The sequence below is a fragment of the Fusarium odoratissimum genome, assembly GCF_000260195.1.
Source record: "Fusarium odoratissimum NRRL 54006 unplaced genomic scaffold supercont1.24, whole genome shotgun sequence".
In the NCBI taxonomy this organism is placed as follows: Eukaryota; Fungi; Ascomycota; class Sordariomycetes; order Hypocreales; family Nectriaceae; genus Fusarium; species Fusarium odoratissimum.
Genome location: NW_022158709.1, coordinates 85,948 through 111,549, shown reverse-complemented (window position 1 = coordinate 111,549; position 25,602 = coordinate 85,948). Strand labels below are relative to the sequence as shown.

General features: G+C 49.9%; 9 protein-coding genes across 10 annotated transcripts; 4 read left to right on the top strand and 5 right to left on the bottom strand.

Annotated features, from left to right (window-relative positions):
* Window positions 1-188: 188 nt before the first annotated feature.
* On the top strand, window positions 189-2,476 carry FOIG_11953 (uncharacterized protein). The gene is made up of 3 exons (XM_031212631.1): window positions 189-735; window positions 833-1,577; window positions 1,636-2,476. Exons 1-3 carry the CDS (start codon window positions 536-538, stop codon window positions 1,846-1,848), a joined length of 1,158 nt encoding a protein of 385 aa, XP_031057509.1. The 5' UTR covers window positions 189-535; the 3' UTR covers window positions 1,849-2,476.
* FOIG_11952 (sorting nexin-3) lies at window positions 2,188-3,777 on the bottom strand. The gene is made up of 3 exons (XM_031212630.1): window positions 3,349-3,777; window positions 2,930-3,251; window positions 2,188-2,868 (listed from the first exon to the last, which is right to left on the bottom strand). The coding sequence occupies exons 1-3, from the start codon at window positions 3,487-3,489 to the stop codon at window positions 2,840-2,842; spliced, it is 492 nt and encodes a 163-aa protein (XP_031057508.1). The 5' UTR covers window positions 3,490-3,777; the 3' UTR covers window positions 2,188-2,839.
* Window positions 3,778-3,955: 178 nt separating this feature from the next.
* FOIG_11951 (uncharacterized protein) lies at window positions 3,956-6,290 on the bottom strand. Of its 2 annotated transcripts, XM_031212629.1 has the most exons (3): window positions 4,940-6,288; window positions 4,424-4,886; window positions 3,956-4,361 (listed from the first exon to the last, which is right to left on the bottom strand). In XM_031212629.1, the coding sequence occupies exons 1-2, from the start codon at window positions 6,231-6,233 to the stop codon at window positions 4,576-4,578; spliced, it is 1,605 nt and encodes a 534-aa protein (XP_031057507.1). In that variant the 5' UTR covers window positions 6,234-6,288; the 3' UTR covers window positions 3,956-4,361; window positions 4,424-4,575. The 2 variants fall into 2 exon arrangements, with proteins under 2 accessions (XP_031057507.1, XP_031057506.1); XM_031212628.1 differs by having other exon boundaries at window positions 3,956-4,886; window positions 4,940-6,290.
* Window positions 6,291-7,122: 832 nt separating this feature from the next.
* Window positions 7,123-9,405, top strand: FOIG_11950 (uncharacterized protein). The gene is made up of 2 exons (XM_031212627.1): window positions 7,123-7,906; window positions 7,958-9,405. The coding sequence occupies exons 1-2, from the start codon at window positions 7,449-7,451 to the stop codon at window positions 9,096-9,098; spliced, it is 1,599 nt and encodes a 532-aa protein (XP_031057505.1). The 5' UTR covers window positions 7,123-7,448; the 3' UTR covers window positions 9,099-9,405.
* A 379-nt stretch (window positions 9,406-9,784) lies between these two features.
* On the top strand, window positions 9,785-13,915 carry FOIG_11949 (dolichyl-phosphate-mannose-protein mannosyltransferase). Its single transcript, XM_031212626.1, has 5 exons — window positions 9,785-10,640; window positions 10,721-11,010; window positions 11,070-11,353; window positions 11,407-12,873; window positions 12,930-13,915. The coding sequence occupies exons 1-5, from the start codon at window positions 10,333-10,335 to the stop codon at window positions 13,470-13,472; spliced, it is 2,892 nt and encodes a 963-aa protein (XP_031057504.1). The 5' UTR covers window positions 9,785-10,332; the 3' UTR covers window positions 13,473-13,915.
* On the bottom strand, window positions 13,869-17,630 carry FOIG_11948 (uncharacterized protein). Its single transcript, XM_031212625.1, has 2 exons — window positions 16,768-17,630; window positions 13,869-16,602 (listed from the first exon to the last, which is right to left on the bottom strand). Exons 1-2 carry the CDS (start codon window positions 16,773-16,775, stop codon window positions 14,586-14,588), a joined length of 2,025 nt encoding a protein of 674 aa, XP_031057503.1. The 5' UTR covers window positions 16,776-17,630; the 3' UTR covers window positions 13,869-14,585.
* Window positions 17,631-20,309: 2,679 nt separating this feature from the next.
* On the top strand, window positions 20,310-21,587 carry FOIG_11947 (uncharacterized protein; the record flags this gene model as incomplete). Its single annotated transcript, XM_031212624.1, has 3 exons — window positions 20,310-20,329; window positions 20,407-20,588; window positions 20,650-21,587. 3 exons carry the CDS (start codon window positions 20,310-20,312, stop codon window positions 21,534-21,536), a joined length of 1,089 nt encoding a protein of 362 aa, XP_031057502.1. The 3' UTR covers window positions 21,537-21,587.
* An 81-nt stretch (window positions 21,588-21,668) lies between these two features.
* FOIG_11946 (uncharacterized protein) lies at window positions 21,669-23,183 on the bottom strand (the record flags this gene model as incomplete). The annotated part of the gene is made up of 1 exon (XM_031212623.1): window positions 21,669-23,183. The coding sequence occupies one exon, from the start codon at window positions 23,181-23,183 to the stop codon at window positions 21,669-21,671; it is 1,515 nt and encodes a 504-aa protein (XP_031057501.1).
* Window positions 23,184-23,494: 311 nt separating this feature from the next.
* FOIG_11945 (uncharacterized protein) lies at window positions 23,495-25,405 on the bottom strand (the record flags this gene model as incomplete). The annotated part of the gene is made up of 5 exons (XM_031212622.1): window positions 23,495-23,759; window positions 23,808-24,496; window positions 24,549-25,228; window positions 25,278-25,323; window positions 25,371-25,405. 5 exons carry the CDS (start codon window positions 25,403-25,405, stop codon window positions 23,680-23,682), a joined length of 1,530 nt encoding a protein of 509 aa, XP_031057500.1. The 3' UTR covers window positions 23,495-23,679.
* Window positions 25,406-25,602: the final 197 nt, after the last annotated feature.

The window sequence follows — 25,602 nt, the reverse complement described above, 5'->3', positions numbered from 1 at the left end:
CGTCATTTTCATCTTGGCTTTAATCGGCTTTACGTAGCCTCTGACCCACATACAAGGCACTTAAGTTGCTGTGGGAAAGAATACGTACCTTGAAGACCCGCCAGCGCCACTTTGCGGATCGAGACGCATCTCCTTCATCCAGTGGCAGTCATAGAAAAAAAGTTTTGGCAGGAGGCGATTAGATAAGGCACTAATGACCTCTTCTACCGCTACTGCCACTGCTGCTAATGCTTCGCTAATTCATGAAAAAGATTCTCCATCTCTTCCAATCACCAGAGGCGATTCCTCTTCTTCATCAATACTTGGCGACTGGGTCCTTGTCTATTGCTCATTGATGATCGTACTACGCCTGCTTTCTTAATTATACGGCGTCGACAGGCTTCACTACAGGCCGCTCTTATCCACCGACGGTCCCGCGCAAAATCGAAATTTAACGACGAATCGACTGACGGAACGAGTAAAAGCAACAGAACAACCAACATTGACGGAAATCAAGAGCCTCCTCTTCCTTCACACCTGAAAACTGCGCCTCACCATGTCACACCATCAGCCTACGTCGCACATCATGTCGAGCCGCGACGAGAAACCATTCCATCATTCCCATTCACCAATCGATCACTCGGCACTCATCCAGTCACGGGAGACTGGCGATGTACTTCCTGATGACACCCCTATCCAGGGCAATGTTAAGGCATTACCCTTTGCTAAATCATGGGTTCATATGTTTGCTGGCGGGTATGTAAACCTCCATATGGTACCCAACTAGCTTGCGACAACTTATCGTAAGAGTAATTTGCGGGGAACTACGAAGCTGACTTGATTGTGTTCATAGTGTTGGAGGTATGACTGCCGCTGCAGTTACAGCCCCCCTCGATGTGTTAAAGACCCGATTGCAATCCGATTTTTACCAGGCCCAGATCCAAGCTCAACGCGAAGCTCAAGCTCAAGTCATTGGCCGACTAAACCCTGCCCGAGCCGCTTTATATCACCTGAACGACACACTCCAGATTCTCGGCTCAGTATACAGGAATGAGGGTTGGCGAGCACTCTTCAAGGGTCTTGGCCCTACCTCAGTTGGAGTTGTACCAGCTCGATCCATCAACTTCTATGTCTACGGCAATGGAAAACGCTTAATATCTGAGCATTTCAACAATGGTGTAGAAGCTCCTTGGGTCCACCTCTCGGCTGGTGTAGCAGCCGGTGTCATTACCTCAACGGCTACAAACCCTATCTGGATGATCAAGACTCGGCTGCAGCTGGACAAGAATGTCGCAGCTGGCGGTGCGCAAGTGCGCAAATATCGCAACAGCTACGACTGCATACGTCAAATCATCCGGGACGAAGGTATTCGAAGTCTCTACCGTGGCATGAGTGCTAGTTACCTCGGCGTGGTAGAGTCAACGATGCAATGGATGCTCTACGAGCAAATGAAGGCATCGCTAGCTCGTAGACACAACACGATCGTTCGCAGTGGTCGTGAACTGACTTGGTGGGATAAGACTGTCGACTGGACTGGAAAGGGTTTCGCTGCTGGAAGCGCTAAGCTGGTCGCCGCCGTTATCGCCTATCCCCACGAGGTACGTCATCGGGTTGAGACATTGGAATCTTTACAGGATACTAACGAGGATGAAATAGGTTGCGCGAACACGACTTCGACAAGCGCCTATGGAGAATGGACTACCTAAATACACCGGCCTTGTTCAATGCTTCAAGCTTGTCTGGCTTGAAGAGGGTGTCATGGGTCTATACGGGGGTCTGACACCTCACTTGATGCGAACAGTACCTAGCGCCGCCATCATGTTTGCCATGTATGAAGGCATCCTTCGACTGTTCCATACACCTGCGTAAACCATTCCATGAATGAGCAACGCACTGATTCGACACAAAGCGATCAAATACTAGGGTCATACCTAGAACCGATCCGCTCATCGATGTCCTGTAATACTATCCGACACGAGTCGCTATGAAGCCTTGAAAGCTTCACAAACACTACTCGCTCTTGTATCAATGTACAACACCCAGGGTCTTCAAACGAAGCTTGGACATGAAGAATTACGAGAAACTAACAAAAGGGGAGATGGCGTGGCTAAGGCATATCTATTTTTCGGCGTTTGGCGAGTGGATGGATCAGTAGAAGGGGAAATGTAAACACCTACACTCATGCTTATGCTCATGCTCACACAAAGGCCATGTACGAAATTATGTATAATAGGAGAGGCGCCTCTATTTTTTGGATATCATCACACATTGGCGGTATCGTCACAAACTTATGCCCATTCTGGAGATGAGAACTCTGTCTCCATGGAATGACGATTAGAAGCCAATATGAATGAACATCAAACCACTTTGCTGACTTTGACATTTTGTTGTAAACAATGCGCTTGAACTTCATGGTCTGGGTCTCATGAGTCGGATCACTCTTGTTATTCAGAGTAAATGATATGGATACAAGATAACCCTTTAGCCCATCAACGCCCCAAGCTAAAGAAGGGAGTCCCAGAGCTTCGAATGTAGGATGGGATGCAAGTTGAAAGAACAGCTTTGGACTGAAAACATAATGGCTGGACCAGAGTTTGCTTTTCCCACATGAAACAAAAAGAGAATAGTATGTTCGTGAAGAGGAACGCCAATTCCACCCTCTCCTGTCGTTTCGTTTCTTTTCGTTTCCTTGACCTTTCTCATGTAGTCACGGGGAGGGCATGTTGTCGAGAAGGGCGTCTCGCTGGTTGAGAGCCGGATTCCGCTTACGGAGCTTTCGAGGTTGGCGCGGAGCTGAAGTTGGAGATGGAGAGCGAGAGCGAGAAGACATGGCTTTAAAGGGCCAGATCAGACGGAGGCGTCACCAAGCGTTGCGATCCCAGTTAGGGTCTGCGATTCTGTGTCAACCTAGACATCATGATGGCAAAGATAGACATGGCGGCGAACTCACCCTGGACAAAGGCAGCCAGGACCTTGCTTCCCGTCTGCAGCAGGGGATGACCGACAACGATCTTGAGGAACTTCTCGAGGCCTGCGCGGCGACCTTCGATAACATCGTCGCTGAAGCGGTTGGTGAAGACCTTTCCGGGTAGAGGAGGGATAGTAACGCGGGCGCTCTCGCGCTCGAGAATGTCGCGGAAGTACTCGAAGTCGGAGTATCGACGACGGACGCTGCTCTGACGGAGCTTGAAGGCGGGGATGTTTGTGCGGCAGAGGATCTCGTAGTCTGTGTACATGTGACGGCCCATGCCATGTGTTCTTGGGTTGCGGACCTATATATGGCGCTTTTTAGCATTTTCTGTGTGTATTGCTTGTCCGTCTGACGATGTATGGTCGCGGATATGGCGCATGAGGGAGAAGAGAGCGCACCTCAATCTCTAAAAAGTTCTCGGGAGGACCGTAGATCTCGTCAAAGCTCTGCTGTCGCGTATCGGGCATAGATTGCAAGATTGGTCGGTGGAATTGTGAGCCGGGCGCATCGAGGCCGGAGTTGTCCTGATCGGACGCCATGTTTGGCGATGTTGTAGTGGGTTTAGTTGTTAAGGTAATAGGTATTAAGAGCTAGAGGCGTAGGTCGCAGTCGACTATCGGCGCAGGGAAGAGGTTGAGGCTGGTGGTGATGTTGTATAGAGTAGAGAGAGTGATGTTCACTCCAGTTCAGGCTGTCGCATGAGATGAATGAGGTCGGAGGTAGGAGTGGAAGAGAGTGGAAAGAAAGTGGAGGTGGGGGGACCAGGACAGGGCGGGGTACTTGAGCAATTGGTGGAGGACCAGGATAATCAAAAGTACCTTTTTTCGTTTCCTTGGTCAGTGATATAACCGTTCAAGAATAACGGGTATTAAAGCCTGTTTCGGGTCACTCGGGCTACGTTTTGTTGATTGATGATTTGTTTGTGTAACCATGAGCGTTACGACATTGCATCGCACAAGTCAAGACGGAGATATCCAACCAATAAATAGAGATGGGACCTAAATATAGTGGCTAATATGTTTCTGAGACAGCATTGGTTCACTTGACCTGCGAGTATTGGATATTGCGAAAGGATTGATCATATTGTTTTATATTCGAGTAACAGGGCTCCGAGGTGCTCCTTAAGAGCGTCAGATGGCACTCGAGCAACAGTCTAGAATGCTTCATTATTTATCGATCCAAGCTGCGTTGACGCGGGACATCTTAACTTCTGATTCAAGCATTTGTCCATCATGAGCATGGTCAGCGGTCTGTTTGTCTGTTTTGCGGCATGACATGACATGATACGGCCGTAGTTGAAGATGTACGTTTCCGATCATCTCCTGGCAGCCCATTCACCCAATTCTCGGCCAATCTACTACCCCAGACATTCTCGATTCGGCATCCCCAAAACTCTCGTGCAAAAACTGAGCTGCATCAAACAAGTATAAGCCCATATGATTAACGAAACGCCATACGCCAGATGTGCCTCACCTTGGGGCCTCAACCTACAACGCCTACCGCGACATGTAGTTTTACACATGATCCGTGTACACGAGGACGGCATGCTCCCTTGAGGGGCTGGCCTGTTTCTCTTCTTCTTTGTCGTCTCCGATCGGGTACAATCTGCCCATCAACCGAGTTCCTCACTTCTTGTCAGCGAACTTTTGGTGAATAGCGCGGATCTGATCTTCGACGTTAACGTTCTGCATATGACCCAGCTGTGCTTGGCTCTTGGCATCCATGGCGCCATCGTAGCTGTGGATGGCAGCCTTCTTTCTGCGCGCTAGTTCATCTTCAGAAATGGCCTGTCCAGTGACAGGGTCGAAAACGTCGCTGCGTTGGCTGGCAAGTCGCTTGAGGTTGTTGGCGACATCGACATGTATCGTGTTGGAGGATGCATAGCGTGTGTCCGCCTTGGCCTTCTGTTCCTTCCAGCGAGGATCGAGAAGTTCGACTAAAAACAGTTTAGCATTCTGACTAAATGAAGTGTTAGGATGGAGCACTTACTTCGCATGTGAGCCTCGAGCTCATTCATGGGAATCTGCTGTTTACAGTTGGGGCACAGTGCTGTCTGCGCACCCTGTCTGTTGGCAGCCTTCTGTGCGGCACGAGGTACGTAGTTTTCTTTGATCTTCATCGGAGGAGCACCACCACGTGCTTCAGCAGTAGCCTGTTGCTTTCGTGCTTGTTGCTCCGCGCGTTCCTGAATACGGCGCTCCTCTTCTTCCTCTTGGGCTGATCGCTGCGGTTGCTGTGGTTGCGCTTGTGGAACAGGGGAGTATGGCTGCACAGGAGGGGGCATTTGAGCGGGTTGGTAGGCTGGCTGTTGAGGAGCGATGGGATAGGGGGCGGGTTGATTGGGGTATGCGTTGTAGGTCGTGTCTTCGTCAGGCATGGCTTCCTCAATTCTGAGGCTGGCGCTGATAGACGCATTGTTGCGGTCTTCCAGCGAAGCGTACTGAAGATCGGACAGGTTGGTGGGGGGTGGGAGGTTGGCGTGCTCGTCGGCCTCGTTGAAAGTGATTGTCTCGACAACAACGAAGTCGCCCCAGTCGATCATCGCAAACTCCTCCTTCGCCTTGACCTCTTCCTCCTCCTTCTTCTGTCGTTCCGATTCGACGTATTTGGCATATTCGGCTCGTTGCTTGGCGCGGTTCAACACAAGGAACTTATCATTAATGTTGGCTTCGAGCTCCTTTATGCGCTCTTCTTGAAGCTTTCCGCCTTCTCCACCGAGACCGCTTGCACGTAATAACGTTGTGTATTGATCGATAATATGCTGGAAGAAGTTGTGGAGAGTGTGGTTAGGGATGAGGAAGCCGAATTGTGGGTTACCAGCTTCGCGCTGAGCCAACTGTGTCATAAACTGTCGCCCATTCTTGGCTACAAAGAGAGCCGATAGTTGAATCACATCCAGATCCTTGCGGTTGATGCGAGGCGTTCGCGCGGAGAATTGGTAATCGGCAGGCTTCGGGGGTCCCTGAGGCTTGGGAGCCTCGGCCGCAGGTTCGCCCACGCGACCAGCAGCGATCGCTGTACCACGTCCACTCTTGACCTCATCTAGTCGCCATTGGTAGAAGGGATGGTAGGCATCGGAAGGGTTGAGAAAGCTGAATTTCGGGTTTGATCGTTCCTTTTCGCGAATGCGATCTTCGAAGACGGCGCCGTTTCGCGCTACGTAACCGGCTGTCTTTTCAAGAACATTTCGGATCTCGCGAGGAGGAAGGACTACTCCAGCGGGGGGTTTAATATCGTCGAGAACATTTGCGGCGGCATCGCCGTTGGTTGTTACGGCTGCCATTGTGAGGAGGACGCGCTGAGAAAGAGGAAAAGGCTGATGGAGCTGCTAGTGAAAGGCAGGCGACTTTGGAAATTTCGAGGTGTTCTGGCGACGCGAAGCTTTGGTCGGCGAATTGTTGTTCCGGGGGGTTTCAGGTGCCTACCCGCGATTACCTCGACTTTGACGACAACTTTATTTTGACCTGCTTGTAAGTCTATTTTCAGGAGAATTAACGAACTACCCTTGGCTATTCTAGTAGCTGGCGTCTGTGAATCTCGCTGTTTGTTCTTAAATTGAAATGGCACTTAAAGGCCAGGGCATTGTACGCAACAGTCTCAGTCAATCATTTGACTTACGACATGACAATATCCATTGCGGCAACTTCTTCCTTCGAGCAGGCACTATACTTGTCTCAGTCGTTAAGCCTAGTCAACAAATACTATATTCGGTGTAAGCTGTTTGGGACTATACTTGAACAGTCAGTTAATGTACATGAGCTTCTGTGGCTTAGTTGATGGTTGAGATGCCGATACTACTGGCCAACCTTTCATGATATTAATTGGTTATCCTGAGTTACATGCCGTGATGACACGCACGGTCCAAAGTGTAGTAGACACTCGTTTCTGCAAGAAGGGTCTGAAGATAAACTGCCTCCATCCGTGACAGATTTCTTCCGTAATTAGATCCTCCAAGGGCTGAGTACCTTAGTGGTTATCTCAAACCTTCGAGGGCTACCGCTTTAGGTCATGGTTGAGATATCTACCATCAACTTGACATGCCAATCTCTGGCTTATCGTGTTACTTCGGATTACTTCCACAGCTCCACGCACAATATCGGTTAGCATCTGCATCTGAATCTGGATACCCCGCAATACCCTAAATGACGTTTATCATCTACCACGGAGCATTCGCCGTTTTCCCCGACCTACAACCCCAGGCTGGCATAGTATCTTTCAACACACCACCGGTATTCGGCATTCAAAACCGCGATCCAGAGTCCAGACCTGTCAAGTCTATCAGGGGTCTTATCAATAGCCTCATTGGAGACAAAGTCTGGTTAAATACCAAAGGAGCTTCTTCCAATGGGAAAAAGTAAAACACTGCAAAACTGGAGTGGGCTCTCGGTGTAACGCTTCTCCGTCGTCGACACAGCTGTCGAATAAATCCCTCCTCTCCTTCATGAGATGCCGAGACAATTCCTCAGCGCAGCTTTGAATCTCATATAGGTCATTTTCGATGGAGTTGACAGAACGGAGAAACTCTGCCCTTGAGGCTGCTTCTCAGTCTCTGTTTGACGAGAGCTCCACCCGGTCCGAAGATGCCAGTGTCCTATTAGTCCTACTCTCATTCTTTTCACCATGCGAGAAAATTCCCCTGGAACTATTTACACGGGGGTCAACACCTCGAAAAAGATGGACGATCGAGGGAGAGGTTGAGCTTGTTGATGCGACCAAAGTTGGCCTGGCCTCGTGGTTGATCGACATACTAGCAGATGGCCAACGACTTACACGAGCCTTTCGTGAACTATGCCAATTGGCAGCTGTTCTCAAACATCCAGATGAGACGTATCACTTGAATGAAGATATGTCAGCGAGAGTCCACCGAAGCCTTGCTCCAGATGCGCTCCCGTTCTGGCGACAACAGGCTTTGATTGTGGCATATAGAGCCATACCTTGGAAGTACATCGAGTTCCCGTGAGTCTGAAATCGATATCCAGCGAGCTTGAACCGCTGACACTACACAAGAGAACCCGTGGTTAAATCATTCTTACCACATCTACATCATGTTGCTGAGGCGTTCCACGACTGTTTCGATGAGTTGCCTACAGCCACCAGAACCGACTTCATGCTCACGCTCATTGAAGCTTTCCGGTTTCCAGACATGGCATGGAAGTATTTCGCAATTGGTCAGGCAGAATTGGCTGCTGGGCGCTTGAAAGATACACACCTCCGGCTCTGCATTGGCCAAACCAAAGCAGTCTTGGGACGTCTCAGTGGCAACATGGATGAGGCGACAGAAAGTCTTCAGGACTTCATAACCAACGACCCAGCGGCCGCTGTGAATAAGCGCATAAGCTGTGAAGTTGGGGTCGCTATTATCCAACGTTCCCTAAACTCAATCCAAGTGGCGGATCTGTCCACTGCGCAGAAGCTATTGGAGGATTGGAACCCGCTTGGCGATGAGCCTTCGCCCCTGGAAGAGATCCTCAGTTTCCGCAAACACTCGCTGCTGGGAAGAGTCAAGCGACTACAGGGCAATTTCGATGAATCTCTAAAGTTGCTGGAGACAGCACACGAAGTGTCGCAGAAACCGAGTCAGCTCGTCTTTGATGAGGACCTACGGGATCTGACATGCGATTTAGCCGATGCTCTAAGAGAACTTGACGAGCCTATGACAGGTGAAGGTTATCTTCGTACTGAGATTATGCGGCGTACCGAGAGACCCGACCCTTTGACTGGCAAATCACTTCTGGAATTGGCTCTATCGGAGGCTCTTTTCGCTCAGGAACGCTATGAAGAGGCAGAGAAGATATGCGTTGACATTGAGTCTCGGGTTAGTCTTCTGAAGTATGAGAGACTGCGAGTATATGTCATCTTGGCAAAACTGTCGCACATCAGATCGGATTTTGAGGTTGCATTATCTCGATGGAGTGAAGCGATGCAGGCACTTCAAGAGTTTTCCTTGGTCGACGGACAGGTACAGACTATCATATCAGCGTCAATGGCTGACGTGTTGGATGCCCAAGGTCACAACTGGTTAACGCGAGAATCTCCTCGCAGGGCGTCACTGAATGAGCTGGCAAAACCTGAAGGCGTTCCGCATTGGATTGCTGGTTTTCGACAATGGGCAGATTATTTGCAATCTCGGGGTCGACATGACTTATAGTTTTGTCTGGGTTTGACCAAAAGTCAATGATGTTATTATGAGCAAGGTATATGTGTTGGAATTGAGATACCCTATATCAAGGTCGTTGGTTGGGTTGGTTACCCTCGCGGTAATAAACACGACACGATAACGTAGAAGGAAAAGTTTCATGGTCTAGAACGCGTGTTTCAAGTAGTGCGTAGCAATTTGGAGATCAAGGGCAGAAAAGGGGTTAAGTTGTCCGTGTACCTAATGTTTAGTGTCGTTTGTTTGGAGCTGAAGCCACATTCGAGGGAGCCGGCCCCTGTGTGGCTGCAGTAGCCACATCTGCCATATCTTGAGGTACTGTATTGTTTCTGATATAGAGATAAGGTACAGAGGCATGGAGTCGGAAACAATGCAATTATGATTCACTTACAGAAGCCTCATGACAAGCCATTGCAGATCTCGAATGCCAAACACGTTTGTGGGAGCTGAAACCAGTCGAGCTGCTCTCAAAGAGCTATCGCCAATGGTTGATATTCATAGGTCTGATAGCGCCTGCTGAAGCTCTGTTCTGAGCCTAGCGCTGCGGGGACGCCAGGGGATCTTCACGGCCGGGGCCGGGTTTGATTCGCTGCAGGGGTAAAGGGATGTTAGGGAGACCATCCACTGGGCTGACGCTGACATGCCCCGTTAGACGGGAGGTCAGAGACAGGAACCGAAGAGGCCACTGTAGCTACAATTTTTTTGAAGAGCCCCGAGGAACCTGACGGGACCTGGAAGGAAACGGGTACGACGCTGGACGCGACTGCTCGTATCGTACTGCAACCGTCAATTTACCTATCACCATTTATAGGTGCAGTCTCAGCCCGCATAAGGTAATTGCTAGCTGAGGTGGTGCTAAAATATCCCCTGAAGCTTCATCATCCCTCTTTTTCCCACTTCCCTTTTTATTTTCTTACTCCTTGCAAACTATCGCCCTACATCCATTCTTCTTTCCCCCCAGGCTTTTTTACATCGCCTATCGTCCGTTGATATCCGTATCATAACGGCGGTCTGCGATTGAGTTTTGGGTCCTTTTTTCTCTTTCATTTTCTATTCTTGTTCACTTTCTGTTTAACCAAGAACCGGCCATCGATGAGGCATCTCTAGATCCTCCCGGTCTCTGTTATAGCTCTTCTTCATCAACTCTCGTTACATCGAACGAACGATTTGGACATAACGTCCCCTAGCGATCGAATCGACTCGAATTCCATATTGATACTCGATTACCATGGCTCGTACGAGGGGCAAGAGCCCCCAACCGCCAGTCAAGGTCCCGACGCCTGTGACCGAGAAGCAGCAACCTTTTGCAGCTCCTCCTCCTCCTCAGCCGCAGACCACTGCTGTCACCACCAAGTCCAAGTCCAAGAACAAGAACATCAAGAACACTTCGTACCAGTCCGATGGTGTTGAGGATAACGATGTCTTCCTCCTTCCCCTCTCCGACTACTGGGTAGCCTTGGCCCTCATCCTCGTTGCTACCATTGTTCGCGTGTACAAGATCTATCAGCCCGCAAGCGTTGTCTTCGACGAGGTCCAGTGCGTCCCCCCAGCCAGCTGAAGCTCTGTTGCAGCTTCCACCCCGTCTATTCCATCAATGCGCTAACTCATGTATCAAGCTTCGGTGGTTTTGCTACAAAGTATATCAAGGGCAAGTTCTTCATGGACGTTCACCCTCCTCTGGCCAAGATGCTTATTGCCCTTACCGGATGGCTTGCTGGTTTTGATGGAAGCTTCGACTTTAAGGAGATTGGCAAGGACTACATTGAGCCTGGTGTTCCCTATGTCGCGATGCGAATGTTCCCTGCTATCTGCGGTATTCTCTTGGTTCCCTGCATGTTCTTTACTCTCAAGGCTGTTGGTTGCCGCACAATGACTGCTACCATGGGAGCTGGCCTGATTATCTTCGGTTCGTATCTCTCCTGGCCCTTCAACTGACTCGGAGAGACTATTGCTAACTATTTGAAGAGAACGGTCTTCTTACCCAGGCTCGTCTCATCCTTCTCGATTCGCCCCTTGTCGCCGCGACCGCTTTCACCGTCCTCGCCTTTTCTTGCTTCACCAACCAGCACGAGCTTGGCCCTTCCAAGGCTTTCCAACTGAGCTGGTGGTTCTGGCTTGTTCTTACTGGTCTTGGGCTGGGTATCACCGTCAGCATCAAGTGGGTTGGACTCTTCACCATTGCTTGGGTTGGATCCCTCACTCTTCTTCAACTCTGGGTCCTTCTCGGTGACAATAAGAACGTGTCCATGGTAAGCACTTGATTAATATACGTATATGAACATGGTTACTAACGGATGAACAGCGTCTTTTCACTAAGCACTTTATGGCTCGTGTCTTCTGTCTCATCATCATTCCTCTCACCTTCTACATGGCCATGTTCGCCATCCACTTCGTCTGCCTCAAGAACCCTGGTGACGGTGATGGCTTCATGAGCTCCGAGTTCCAGGCCACTCTCAACAACAAGCGTATGAAGGATGTCCCCGCCGATGTCATCATGGGCAGCCGTGTCACCATCCGCCATGTCAACACTCAGGGTGGTTACCTCCACTCTCATCCTCTCATGTACCCTACCGGTAGCAAGCAGCAGCAGATCACCCTGTACCCTCACAAGGACGACAACAACGTGTGGCTCCTTGAGAACCAGACTCAGCCTCTTGGAATTGATGGCCAGCCCATCAATGGCACCAAGGCCTGGGACGCCCTTCCTGAGCCTCAGTACATCACCGACGGTACCGTCCTTCGTCTTTACCATGGTCCCACTCATCGCCGCCTTCACTCTCATGACGTTCGCCCACCTATTACTGAGGCCGACTGGCAAAATGAGGTTTCTGCCTACGGTTACGAAGGATTTGAGGGAGATGCCAACGATTTCTTCCGTGTTGAGATTGTGAAGAAGAAGACATATGGATCTGTTGCAAAGGAACGTCTTCGTACTATCGAGTCCAAGTTCCGTCTTGTTCACGTCATGACTGGCTGTGTTCTGTTCTCCCACAAAGTCAAGCTCCCTGATTGGGCCTCTGAGCAACAGGAGGTTACTTGCGCCCGAGGCGGAACTCTTCCCAACAGTCTGTGGTATATCGAGGGCAACTCTCACCCCCAGTTGCAGGGCGATGTCGAGAAGGTCAACTACCGCAACCCTGGTTTCTTCGGCAAGTTCTGGGAGCTTCAGAAGGTCATGTGGCGAACAAACGCCGGTCTCACTGACTCTCACGCCTGGGATTCTCGCCCCGAGTCGTGGCCGATTCTCCGCCGTGGTATCAACTTCTGGGGTCGTCAGCATAAGCAGGTTTATCTCCTCGGAAACCCCATCATTTGGTGGTCTTCCAGCGTTGCCGTTGCCATCTGGGTCGTCTTCAAGGCAATTGCTGTTCTCCGCTGGCAGCGCAGCTGCAACGACTACGCCAACACCACCTTCAAGCGATTTGACTACGAGATTGGTACTTCAGTTCTCGGCTGGGCTCTGCACTACTTCCCCTTCTACCTGATGAAGCGTCAACTTTTCCTTCATCACTATTTCCCTGCTCTCTACTTTGCGATCATTGCTTTGTGCCAGCTCTTTGACTACGCCACTGCCCGCATCCCCGGAGCTGGTGCTCGCGATACCGCTTTAATCAACCGTATTGCTACTGTCTCATTCCTTGTCCTGTCGACTGCCGTCTTCATGCTCTACTCTCCCCTTGCTTACGGAAGCCCGTGGACCAAGGCCGACTGCAAGCGCATGAAGCTTTTCAACAGCTGGGACTTTGACTGCAACACCTTTTATGATAGCGTGAGTTTCACCGCGAACATTAACAAGATATGAACCTTGACTGACATCATTCACAGTATGACAAGTACAGCGAAGTCCCCTCCATCAGCTCGTCTGTAGTCCCTACCACCTCAGCAGCCAAGAACCTTGAGCCCAAGCAGGAGGAGGCCCCTGTCTCCCAGAAGCAGGAAGAGGCTGTCATCTCTGGAGCTCCCCCTGCTCCTGATCAGGCCCAGGTTGAGCACCGAGTTGTTGCTAAGGAGGAGAAGGTGGAGTATCGTGACCAGGATGGCAACCTTCTCGACCCTGAGGAGGTCAAGGCTCTTGAGGGCAAGGTTGAGTTCAAGACCAAGTATGAAACCAAGACACGTGTTGTTGATGAGCAGGGCAACGAAGTCCAAGAGCCTGTTGAGGGCTGGGATCAGAATCTCGCCGGTGTTGCTCCTCCTCACCCCGACGTCGAGGGTGTCAACAGCGAGACCGTTCAGGGCAAGGATGAAGGTGCCGCCGCTCCTCAAGATGTGGCTGCCAGCAAGGACGGTGAGAAGGAGGCTGAAGAGGCCAAGGCTAAGCCTGCCAGTGAGAACCAGCAGGATGCCACCATTAAGGAAGAGTTGTAAAGTGCCTTAGGCCTCCGTCTCGCCCAGCAACATTTCCAGGTCACAAATAACCCTTCCTTTGCTCTACAACCGACCTCATTTAAATCTCGTCACAATTCATGTAACATCATGTACTCTATCACTTACGACTTATGGAGGGAGGATGGGAAAATCCCCGGTGGTCTGATATTAGAAGGCTGGAAAGGAGAAAGCAATGTCTTGTTCTGAAACTGAGATATTATAGAAAACATCTAAAAAGAAGGAGGGGAGACGAGGTTACGCGGAACCAGAACCAGAACGTCTAGCAATGACGTACTCTCATTTGTTGGCTTATGTCGAGGGTAATACTGTGGCATCGGTACGATTGGCTGCGATGTACACATTTATCACATAATACATTTTCATGTTCAAGTTTGAGTCTTGTCTAATTTGTAGTGAAGAATGCATAATCGTAGTGTTCCTGATACAACTTCATTAGTGCAAGCCTCGAAGCTATTGAGAGTCCATTAGCCAGAGAGTTCAAGTTGGATACCAGAGTGTTACAAAGGACAAGTCTGTTGTAGTTGGTATCATATCTATTACTACTACAACTAAAGGGCATCGTCAGAGGGCATGCTTGACGGCCTTGAGTAATCTATTGTGTAAGAATGCCAAGGCATGCCTGCGTATTGTGCGCTCTTGTTGCGCAATATCAGCAACCCAATCATGAACGCTCTGGATAACAAGAAAAAGCAGAGGACAAGTACATCATTCCAAAAAGAAAGGCCCATTTCCCATGTCGTTGCGCCGCCCCGAATGAATGATGCGCATATTTCCATCAAACGCCAGCAATGAAATTCCCATCTGAGAAGAAAGCACGCAGTCCATAAACGACCAAATGATTGCTTGCTTCCAATCCTTCCATCCATCCAATTTCCGTGCCATATTCGTTCAAAAAGGAAATATTAGGGGCCTACCATCCCCTGAGCTCATAATAGTTAATCCCACCAGCCCATAGAGTAGTAGCACCGAAAAGGTGCAATCCAAAACAATGCATGCGATCCTGTAGCCCAAAATAGTATACATAGTCATACACAAAGTCCACAGTGGCGTCGATATCACCGACTCCAAGGGACTTTGAAGGATGTGAGATTCTTAATCCGTAGTCGGAATCGTGATAGATAGTCGCTTTGTTTCCTCCGAGCCAGAGTTGCTCTTCACATCGAGACTCTGGACGGAGCTGCGCACACTTCTGGCTCCATCAGTTTGCATAGGAGGTGTGTGTGGCTCCTCGATCGGGCCACTCTTGGTTGTATCGCTTCGTGTCCGTTCTATCGTCATCGGTGGTGTTTGAAAGCCAGGAACTTCGAGATGGTCAGACCTTACACTGCCGTCATGGCTGTTACGCGGGCTCTTTTCCATGTCGACAGAGAGGGGCGCCGGGATGCATGGAATAACACCACCACCAATGCGAGACCAGAACATCTGCTCCCTGAGTCGTACACTCTCCTCCCAGGCAGCCTTCTCATGATCCTCATTGTCCGCTCGCCAATGACCATCCTTAACCATACGCAAGAAGCCCAAGAAGTCACAAGTTGACCGTACGCGAGTCAGGCAGTACTTGCACAACGGGTGCCGTTGAGCGGAATCAGTCTCACTGGTTCTGAATCGATGGTTTCGTAAATACTGAGGGTCCTTGCGTGAATCACCGCAGAGTGCACATGGGTAAAATTGCGGCTTTGTCAGCGCCACAAGACTGCCAGTGGTTGGTACGGGCTCAACCACCAGAGATCCGTCAGCGATGGCGGCGATAACGGATCGACGAGCCAGCCATGACAAGCCTGGAGCCATATCTAGACGAAGTGTAGGCTCGATATCTTCAGCCAGAACTCGCTTGTAAAACTTTGTTTCCTTCAAGCTTGGCAGAGGGGTAGCTGATGCATTTGAAGCAGCGCTGACGGTAGAGGCCGGTGTGTTGGGAGACTGAGGTGCACTTCCGGCCCCAGCAATAGGTGTGCCAAGCGAGGTAGTTGAGGCGTTGGAGGGATGGGCGCTCGATATTGAACCACCAAGTCCAAAGCCAGTCAGAGCATTCAGAGCACCGACTGAACCTGAAGAAACGCGGCTGCCAGGGCGATTTCGAGAAGTCCGTGCGAGTATAAGAAAATCGTCATATGACGACAAATCGGTTCGCAGAACGGGTTGGAGAAGATGCGAGAAGCTGGTCGGGTGAGCAGGCTCGACGGAAGCGCTCCAGAGTGAAGCAGCAGGCTCCTCGGTTGAAGACCGAAGATCGTCACGAGTATCAGGTTTCGTCAAGCCGGGAGAAGAGGGAGCAGTGGGGTTATTATGATCTCCTCGTTCCGAAGCCATATGCTCCATAACGTGCTTGAGCTCGACGAGTTGCTCCTGTTGAGATTTTAGAATGCTCTCAGTATCGGCAAGCTGAGACTTGAGTTGGTCATTCTTGCGTTGAAGAGCCTCATGGTCAGCCTTTGCCTCTTCCTTGGCAGCAATCACCATCTTGTTTGCTTCTTCAAACAATGCAGCTGTAAGATTCTCGAGCTCCTGCTCGATCTTCTTCTTTTCCAATTCTGTGTCAAGTCGCTTTTGACGTTCCGCGGCGACCTTGGCCTGCCACACCTTCTTTTCGTCCTCAACGGTGTGCTTGCGAACCCACACGTCACCAGCCAACATTTCGCGTTGTGAGGCATTTTGAGTCTCAAGCATGCGGATTCGTTCCCGTGCAGCATCAAGTTCGTGGCGAGCGGCGGATAATGAGTCGTCCAGGACGGTTTGGTGATTAATAGCGTTGATGAGCTTATTACTGAGGGTGGCGACTTCGTCATTCAGATCGGGGTGATGACTGGGAGTCGCGACACCGCTGTCATCGGCCGGGCTCATAGCACGACTTCGAGGATCAGGTATTGTGCTCATCTCATCTCCAAAATCTGTAGGCGGGTTCGGTGAGACAATCGGTAGATGTGTCGAGGAGGAAGATTTAATCGGGGTGTGGTCCGGAGTGAGCGAAGGTGTTCGAGGGTGATAGCTAGGGGTCGCTGCGATGGAGGAGAGAGATCGAAAATGACCTAATGACCGCCGAGACGCTGGCGATTTTGTCGCGAGTGGTTGACCCCAACCGGCGGCGGCGGCGGCGGACATTGGAATAAATCTACAACGCGTAAGCTCAAAGCCGACAGGATGTGGTGGCCAAGTTTGGTGATAGAGTTCGGGCTGCAGAGTGTGTGTAGCGGAACGAGAGAAGAAGGTGCAAGCGAACGCGGAGAACGGAGGTATCCTGAGTCAAGAATTCAAGGTGGCAATGATGGCAACGTACGAGTCCATTGTGATCGGGCGTATGTGTGTCAGTTGAATACGTCCTGTGCTCTCGGCCCGGGCAGAGAAAGACGTGACCTGACCTGGCGTGACAGGTCAAGATGAGACGACAAGTCCGTTGCGAGACCGACCAGACGTGGAAAAGTCAATCCCTCAGAGAGTTTGGAGAGGGAATGGAGAGAGATGGGCGGACCCTCCGGAGCCGACGAGTGACGACAAGCCAGTCCAATCCAGTCAGGGAAACGGCCGTGAGTGCCAAACGGGGGACGACGGACGGGAGCTGGAGCTGGAGCTGGAGGGCGGCGAGACAAGTGAGAGATCCGAGCGGGTGACTGTGAGACCTCGGGGCCTGAGACAAGATGAGCCACGTTCCACGGGCTCTGAGAAGCCGATGGGTTGATAGGGTCGAGAAATGCTGTGGCTTGTTTAATTCGATTACTGTTGCCAGGCTCTGGCAGCAGGCACGAAGAGCGTAAAATGAGAAAAGAGAAAGACGAGAGGGAAAATGAGAGATCCTGGTATGTACGAATACGTGGGTATTGTATGGTAAGGTACCGTCCGTACTGAACCTGAACCGTACGGTAGCAGTGTAGCACGGGCGGCCGCGGTCCCTGGTTCTCCGCAAGCTTGTGAGATGGAGATGGGTCCTAATCCGACAAAGTCCCAGAAGTCGTGTCGTATCGTATCGGTCGCGGATCGTAATTGGGAGGTGGAGTCGTTTAGGAAAGTCGTTTGACGATGTAATGATGCAGACGAAGCAAAAAATAGAACAGACCAAGATATTTTGATTCAGAAATATCCAGGGACTTGAAAGGCAAGAAGGGGTTCAATTCAGATTGGTTAGGAACGACCATGTGCATCATGAATCGCGCCTTCTTGCATGTTCCCCTTCCTTTTCGCCTCACTCGTCTTTCCAATCTCGACTCGCTGATGGAAGGAGCATCAGTGCAGTACGCCCCAGGCAGGTACCTCTTTGGTGCCGACCAGTCACGCAGCAGAGATCTAGCAGGGAAGGAGAGACGCGATGGGGTCGAGGCCTTGGCTCCTCCAACCAAACTCTTAGAGGAACCGCCTGCGCCACGAACCGTCTGCTGACGCCACGCTATCACATCGCAGGCGCTTGCCGATGAGTTAATCCTTGTTGGGAATAGCCAATGCTCACGGTTGCTGCGGTGGTCGATTTGTCGATACCTGAGAGCGAAGTAGACCTTATCGAGAAAACGACCTAACGGGATGCGCGTTCAGTGCGAGCCCGTGCGCTAGCGATTTAAAGGCAGGGGCCGTTCCAGCGCCCTATCCGGGGCTGGCTTCGTCTTTTTTTTCTTGCTCGGGCTCTCTTTGGCAGCTGAGGCTAGCAGACCTACAGAAGCTAGGCCGAGTTTTTAGTGGAAGGGCTTCAGTGGGTTATCGCCAAGTTTTACAGTTCCAGCCCAACCCAGAGCCAGGCCTGGGCCTCGTGTTTGACCAGGCTCTTGGGTCTCGTCTCGTTTGGAGTCTATTGCCATGGCTCAAAGTTACGAGCTGAAAAGGGGAAAGGGGTAGAAGGAGAGGAATTCTTCCTGAGTCGTGCGTGATTGAGGAAATATGAGACGAGACGAGTTTGCAGTAAGCACAGTCTGTACAGGGTCATTATCATTTGATGAGACACGGTCAATTGCTGCTGCAGGTAAAGTGTTTCCCTTTGCTTAGCTCCAAGTGGAGGAGAATTGATTTGGCAAAAGTGGGCAGTGATGACGGGTCCATTTGAGTGATTCAATCAAGTTTGGGCAAGGATGACGATGAATAGGACAGGCTTGGACTGACAGGGTCCTTGGAGAGGATCCACCTTTCAAAGCCACGTCGAGGGAGGAGCTAAACGGAATTGGAAGGGAGAGTGAAGCGAGACAAGCGCAAGCCATGACGAATACCAGATTTGATCCAGGGTAGGTTGTCGATACGGTATCGAACTGGAAAACAACAGGCATGGAGCCTGTTTATTGCAGATCAACTGGAATGTTTTCCTCTAAATCAAGGGCAGATCAGAGAAACATCCAGCCAAGAGGATCAGTTTACCCCTGACTAGTTGTAGCCCCTGCAGGTCCAACGTCTTGTGCATATGTTTGGCGTGTTGACCAAGTAACATTACACGTAGTGAGTGAGTGATGTGCTGTGATTATGTGACATGCACTGCAGTGTAACTCGAGGCTGAATTGATGAGTTGGCGCTTCCGTTAACCGCCTCAACCTAGATCCGAAGTTTCAGTTAAATCACTGACTGTCATGTTCCGTTGTTTGTCTGTGCCCAGGTCCAAGTGTCTCCATCCATGTTAGTTATCTCTCCAAGCTAAGGGTCCAATGTGACCTATGACATCAGAGCCAGCATCTCCCTTGAACGTCAAGTTTAATGGAACAACGGCCTTGCATCGTCATTCTTTTGCCCTGGAAAATAGCAAGGACAATTAGTTAGTTCATGCTTGGTTTCACCACAATCAACATGTCGCACAGACTCTTGACGTACATTCCATCACTTGCCCCTACCTACGGCTCATGAAATGATCATTAGCCCGTTATATCACGGCTACCACATGACATATATCCCTAACCAACAGCCGAGAAATGTCTCGACACAGCCGCGCAAAATAGGGACTTTCCCCTGCAGTGCTGTACTTTGACCAAAGAAGCTGGAGTCTGAGGCACGATAATGAATTCCGTTTAGCCATTTGGGCGAGATCCTTACGCAGCCAGATGGAATTTCGGTAGAGCCTCACTATGACAACGTATCAAGCAGTCAACTCAGACAGTGTGCAAAAGAATAATATTCTTATCGTTATGAACTATAAAATTGTACGTTCATAGTGGTTCAATGTGTCCTCTTGCCGGGTTGGCTTTGCTTTGAAATCAGCCTAGGACAAAGCCAAGGCATCTGGAGGAATTGGTACATATCCGTTCGTTCATCATCCTCATATGTACTCTGTGATATCTACTCTTCACCTATGTCTTTAACTGGCTGATATACAGCCACTTTGCCTTTATATTAGATTTCTGGATCTTGTAAGTTCACCAACCATGAATCAAAATTCAAATAGTGAAACCAGAAAGCGTTGCTTTGATCCCAAGACTCTGACTGGGGATACAAGCCTCCAAGCTTTCAAAGTAAGCACCGTGAGGAGCTGCCTCCCTCGTGTCTTTACTCAGTGACCATCGCTATTCATGAAAATGCAGTTATGAAGGGAATACTGTAATCTCTCGTAATATTCATTGCGGTTAGCGTCTAAGCCAGCTGTCGTGGGTTAGGTGATTTGGCCGACTTAAGGATTAAGCAAATGACCCGAATTAGATAAAAAAGCCTTTCTCGCCAACATAATGATATAACTGTAATAAGGACTGACTGCTCTATATGATGGTGTGAGGCTTACAGTAAGCTGACGCTAACCGTGATGAGCATCATCAGATCTTACGTTAGCTGCCTCTCTACTCCATTTCACATAAATAAGCACTCATGTAACAGATGGAAGTAAAACATCTTCACACTGTTCTACTCTGAACTCTGTTCTCAAGTTCGAACATGGCAGCCTCACTTTTAGAGTCCCTAGCCATAGATGGCAAGCACTTTATAGAAACAGGAGTTGAAACCTCCAGACAGAAAATATAGCTGCAGCCAGTGCTCTCATCCAAGAACTCGAAAACCCTGGAGAGCAACTTGCGCGCATTGGTTGGGGAGAACCAACTCGAACAGCTGCTCTTCGGACACTCTTTGATCTGGGGATACTTCAGAGGCTTGGGGAAGAACCTCAGAGCAGTGAGCAGTTGACGGCTGGTACCAAAGCTGATCCTGTTTTGGTTGGTATGTAATCCTTTAGTCTCTCTTATAGTTGGAGTTGTTCTGATTGATTGTCCTGTGATAGCTCGAGCTCTGAAGCATTTGGGTGCAAATGGCATTATCAAAGAAGTCGGCCAAGACTCATACATTGAAACGCCATTCTCCATGTCAACCAGGGATCCAACTATGGAGGGAGGCCTTATATACAGCTTCGAAGGCATGATTCCAACCTTCCAAGGGCTTCCTGAGTTTCTGGCTCAGACAAAGTACCAGGTTCCCAAAGATGCCAACAACTCTCCTGTTCAATATGGCCTGAGGACTGATAAGCCCTTCTTCAGTATTCTCCGAGATAATGCTCGCCTAGGAAAAGCTTTCAATAGTTTCATGGCTGGATATGCTAAAGCGAGGCCTCGTTGGACTGAGATTTATCCATATAAAGAACGACTGGGCGAGGATACCAACGCTAATGCCCCTTGGCTGGTTGATATTGGTGGTGGCCTTGGTCATGAGCTGTTAGGCCTGGCTTCAGAAAAGGTCCCCGGAAGATTGGTACTACAAGACCTTCCGGCAGTCATAGGAGAAGCTAAGTCATCTGGTGAACTTCCCGCGATCATTGAAGCCACTCCTCACGACTTCTTCACTCCTCAGCCAGTCGAGTGCAAAGGAGCAAAGGCGTATTTCATGCGTCTGATTCTTCACGACTGGCCTGATGCAGAGTGTGCTGCCATCTTGTCCCACCTCCGAGATGCCATGGCTAAGGGCTACTCCCGACTACTTATCAATGAAACTGTTCTGCGAGATGTAGGTGCCCCTTGGCAACAGACGAGCCTCGACTGGACAATGATGGGCATGTTGGTGAATCGCGAGCGAAGTGAAAGTCAGTGGCATCAGCTTCTCAATGATGCGGGATTGAAGATCACTAGGATCTATCACAAAGGCACCGAAAGTGTGATTGAAGCAATGTTGGCCTAAGAAAACTTATGAGATCGGGTTTCTTTTACATATAAGTGTGTTGCTCAGCTGAGATATGTGGCTGAAAAGAGCCATGGAAGATTCATTACTTTTGTCTATGTAGTTCAGGTGTGAAGTCATTACGGAAACTTTCTATGTCCCGTCATCCTCTCGCTCCTTTACATCGTTTACACAATCCTGCCAGCTAATCCACTTCATATACACACATTCAATAATCGCAATGATAACCATACCACTTCCAAGACCAATCCAAAGACCGTCGAGCTTGAGGTCTGGGCTTCCTAGCTCGAGCCATATGGCAAATGGAACGGCAGCAAGGTAATTGACTGCTAATACAACCCACGCAGCAACAGACTGCTTTGCCAGACCTCTCAACACACCATTAGTGCCACAGATTATTGAGTCAATGACCTGGAAGCAGGCTACAGCAACCATTGATCCTGTGGCCAGGTCTCTGACAGTGCTGTCGTCGGAGAACATATCTGCGAGTGGGTTTCGCAACACATACAAAAATGCGCCATCGAGGATACCAACCACGGTGAAGACGCCAGTGTATAGAATTGCAGCACGTCGTGCTTCCTTGAGCGCCCCAGCACCAACCAGGTGACCGAAGCGAGTGGTGACTGCGACGCTAATCGAGAACGGTATGTGCCATGTAACAATGGAGAGCGTGTTGAGAACAGTTTGCGCAGCCAAGTGGCGGGTACCAAGATAAGAGGTGCTGACCATGAGGATCTCAAATGCGAGCCACTCCGCAAGATTCACAGCGGTGCTTGCAACAGAGAGACGGACCATAGGGCCCCATTCGCGGAACGCAAACGCAGCACGGCTATCCCAGCCGCCCCAGCATCGGTGAGACTTCTTGCCAATGAAGACGACATACAACAGAAGAAGCGCAGGTCGAAGGTTATTAGCAAGAGCCTGACCGAAAGCAGCGCCATCGAGGCCCATGTCGAGTTTGACGGCGAAGTACCAACTCAGAAAGGCATTGACGGGAGCGCAAATGATGAGAATGACCATTCCGGGAGCAAATTCACCCTGCGCTTGAAGAAACCTCTTACCAGCCTCAAAGAATGCATAGCCGGGAAGCCCAACGAGACTGACGCGCAAGAAAGAGGCGGCTTTCAAGGCTAGGCTTCGTTGAGGAACAAGCAATGGTAGAATCCAGTGCGAGCACAGCCATATTGCGCCGACAGGAATCATGACGATTGACATGAACACGATCATCCGTTGGATGTGCATTCCGACGCCGGTATAGCGACCAGACCCGTAGGCCTGCGCACACAATGTGTCGAGAGCCGTGGCCATGCCCTCAAAGATGGTGAACCCAATGATGTTAATCGTTGTTAAGCCCAAACTTGAAGCTGCCAACTCCTCAGCACCCAAGCGACCAGCGACAATGGTTGTAATGACAGTAAAAGAATACTGAAGAAGATACGTCGCGATCAAAGGGAGAGAGTATTGGCATAGCAGTTTCGCCTCAGCCAAGAGGCTGTGGACGTCGGTCAACGACTTTGCCGTTCCATTTTCGCTGACTTCTGATATCCTTGGAAGTAAAGGCGAAGTCTCATCGTGTAACACGCCATCATGAGAGTGAGAGTGAGAGTCTTGGTGACCCTCACGGCGCCGACGTTCGCTCGAAGGCATTGGCGTTCGTGTTGTGTATTTGCTGTTAGTCTCGGCTCAATTGATGAAAGCTCGAGCTTCAATAGCGCTTTTAAGCCCTGTGAGATCCACTAATTGAGGGCGAATTGGGTAGAGGATGTTTATAAGAAGAATTCTTCAGTGCCAAAGGCGAAAAGAAAGACGTGATCCACCGATTTCGGACCCAGCAACGAAAAGAGGGAACTAAACCAAAGACAGAATGACAGGCCCACTTAGACGAACTCAATTGCTAAGAATTGCCTGATGCTTTTGGACGACTCATGAACTTACATGACCTTTGTTGATGGAGAATACCGTGACTCGTGAATGACATTCTGGGTTATGACGTTCGGAGATCAATTGAGGCCAGCTATATCACGTGGCGTCGATGTCAGTCCAGTACACTCATCCGCCATGCCTGATGTTGGACAGCATATCAAGCACCATATCATGATTTCTGAACCTGAGGGCCAGTTGAAATACCAAGGAGCATTAAACTTCAAGACATGGTTTCCGTCTCAGAGCTGGTATCAATGAGACGCAAAATCCCACCCTGTTCGAGAAGAGAAATGTACTCAGCTTGGAAACCGTCAGTTCACTCCAGGGAACAAAGTCTGAAGTACTTACTCGCAATTGGCCAGCGCTCAGCTAGTCTTTTAAGCCCATCGACGATAGTCACCAACGCATCTTTCATCTGTGGTTCATCGTCTTCCCGAATAAACCATGAGCATGCACTACAAGCGGTATAAAAACATCTTGCTTGAAGAGGACAATCTGACTGAATCTGAGCCAGCTTAGGGGCCAAAGTACTACCTAGTGCTCTCAGGCCCTGAACGCTAATACTCTGCAATTCTGTTTCGTGTGTTAAGCGTTCTCGACTTGTTATTCCAGGGGCGTCAGGACAACCATAAGCTCCGTATAGGAGCGCTTGGGCACTAATGCAAATGGCGGAAGCACATGCCAAAGAGGATGCTGAAGAAGAAGAAGCGTTGCTCAAGGATTGTTCTTCAATAGAAATTTGTAGTGAGTTTAGTGCTCTATTAAGGCTCTGGGCTTCCTGGACAACATGTAGGATATCGTGCGAAGATTTGGTTTTCAAATGTTTGTGTGTAATGACCTTGCCGAGCATATGAGCTGCTTGGCATGTTCTAGCAAAGGAGCCCAGAGTTGTGATGGAGCTGAAGCATGCTGTATACAGTGGCTCGCTTGGTACTGTCTTACCCAAAACCCAATCTTCATCGTTGACTGGTAGTAGCTCGTCAGGACAAGGCTCTGGAGCGGCAAATGGTAGTCCACTTGTATCCATACTGATGAATCTGAACATAGTTTAATTAGATGGAGGTTCAAGGATGCAGAGTTATGACTTACCTGTCAAGCACAAAGATAGTCCACCATGTTCTGCGCTGTTCTTCTCGTTTAGACCAGGAATCAGCAAACTTGAAGAGCTGCTGTGCATCTCTATCATGCCAACTCATTAGTATGCCTAGTCTCGCCGCTCGACTGATGGTGAGGTAACAGGCAGGATATATAGCCTGGCACGCTTCATAGAGAGCTAATAGCACTAAGGACTGAGCTAGGCGAAGTGAAACTAGGCCTGCACTTTCAGCAGCGGCACATAGAGTTTTTGCCAACATATACAACGGATGTTGGGATGGAGGGTGGCCATTGGGTCTGAGCGTGCATATTTTCATGCATAAAAGTAGTAGATCATGGCAAGCATCTTGACTGAATGGATCGGGATGTGTGATCCGCTTTCTGCTAATCATGGGAAGCCACTCATGTACTGAAGAAAAGTAATTGTGATAGAGGACTGGCAAGTCATCTGGTTCCAAGTGCTTAGCTATAATCTGCTGTAGATCGACTCTTGGCCCAGGTGCTAATGCATTGCTGGCGGTTAGTGGCGTGAAGAGATCTGGATCCAAGAAGAAGGCCAAGGGAAACGGTTGATTTGGTTCTGATAGAGACGGCTGGCTTGTGCCATCTGGCGGAGGAGCAGTTGGAGGTGGTGGAAGTTCTATATATTCACATTTCTTGCCAAGGCGCCGACACTGTAAGCCGTCAGTTTTAGGCTATATCTGCCCCAGTTCTGAGCCGTACTAAGGAGCAAGATGGCAATTCTCTCATGCATTTCCTCTTCAGGCGGCTGAACAAGTTAGAGAAGCTTCAGTTGATTGGAGGGCCTAGCCTTACCGACATGTTGCACATGAATGACGAGCCACTGGCATCTCGATCCGCGTACCGCTGACAGCCTCGTCGATCTGCAGTGATTGTAAAGCAGCTTATAAATCAATCGGGACCTCTTGGGCTGCAGCGTGAGCGTGAGCGTGGGGGCGAGAGATCGTGAACAGGCTGAAGAGATTGATTGCAGGAAGAGAAGAGAGAAGCCGAGAGCTGAGAGCTGAGAGCGGAGGTGAGCGGGTAA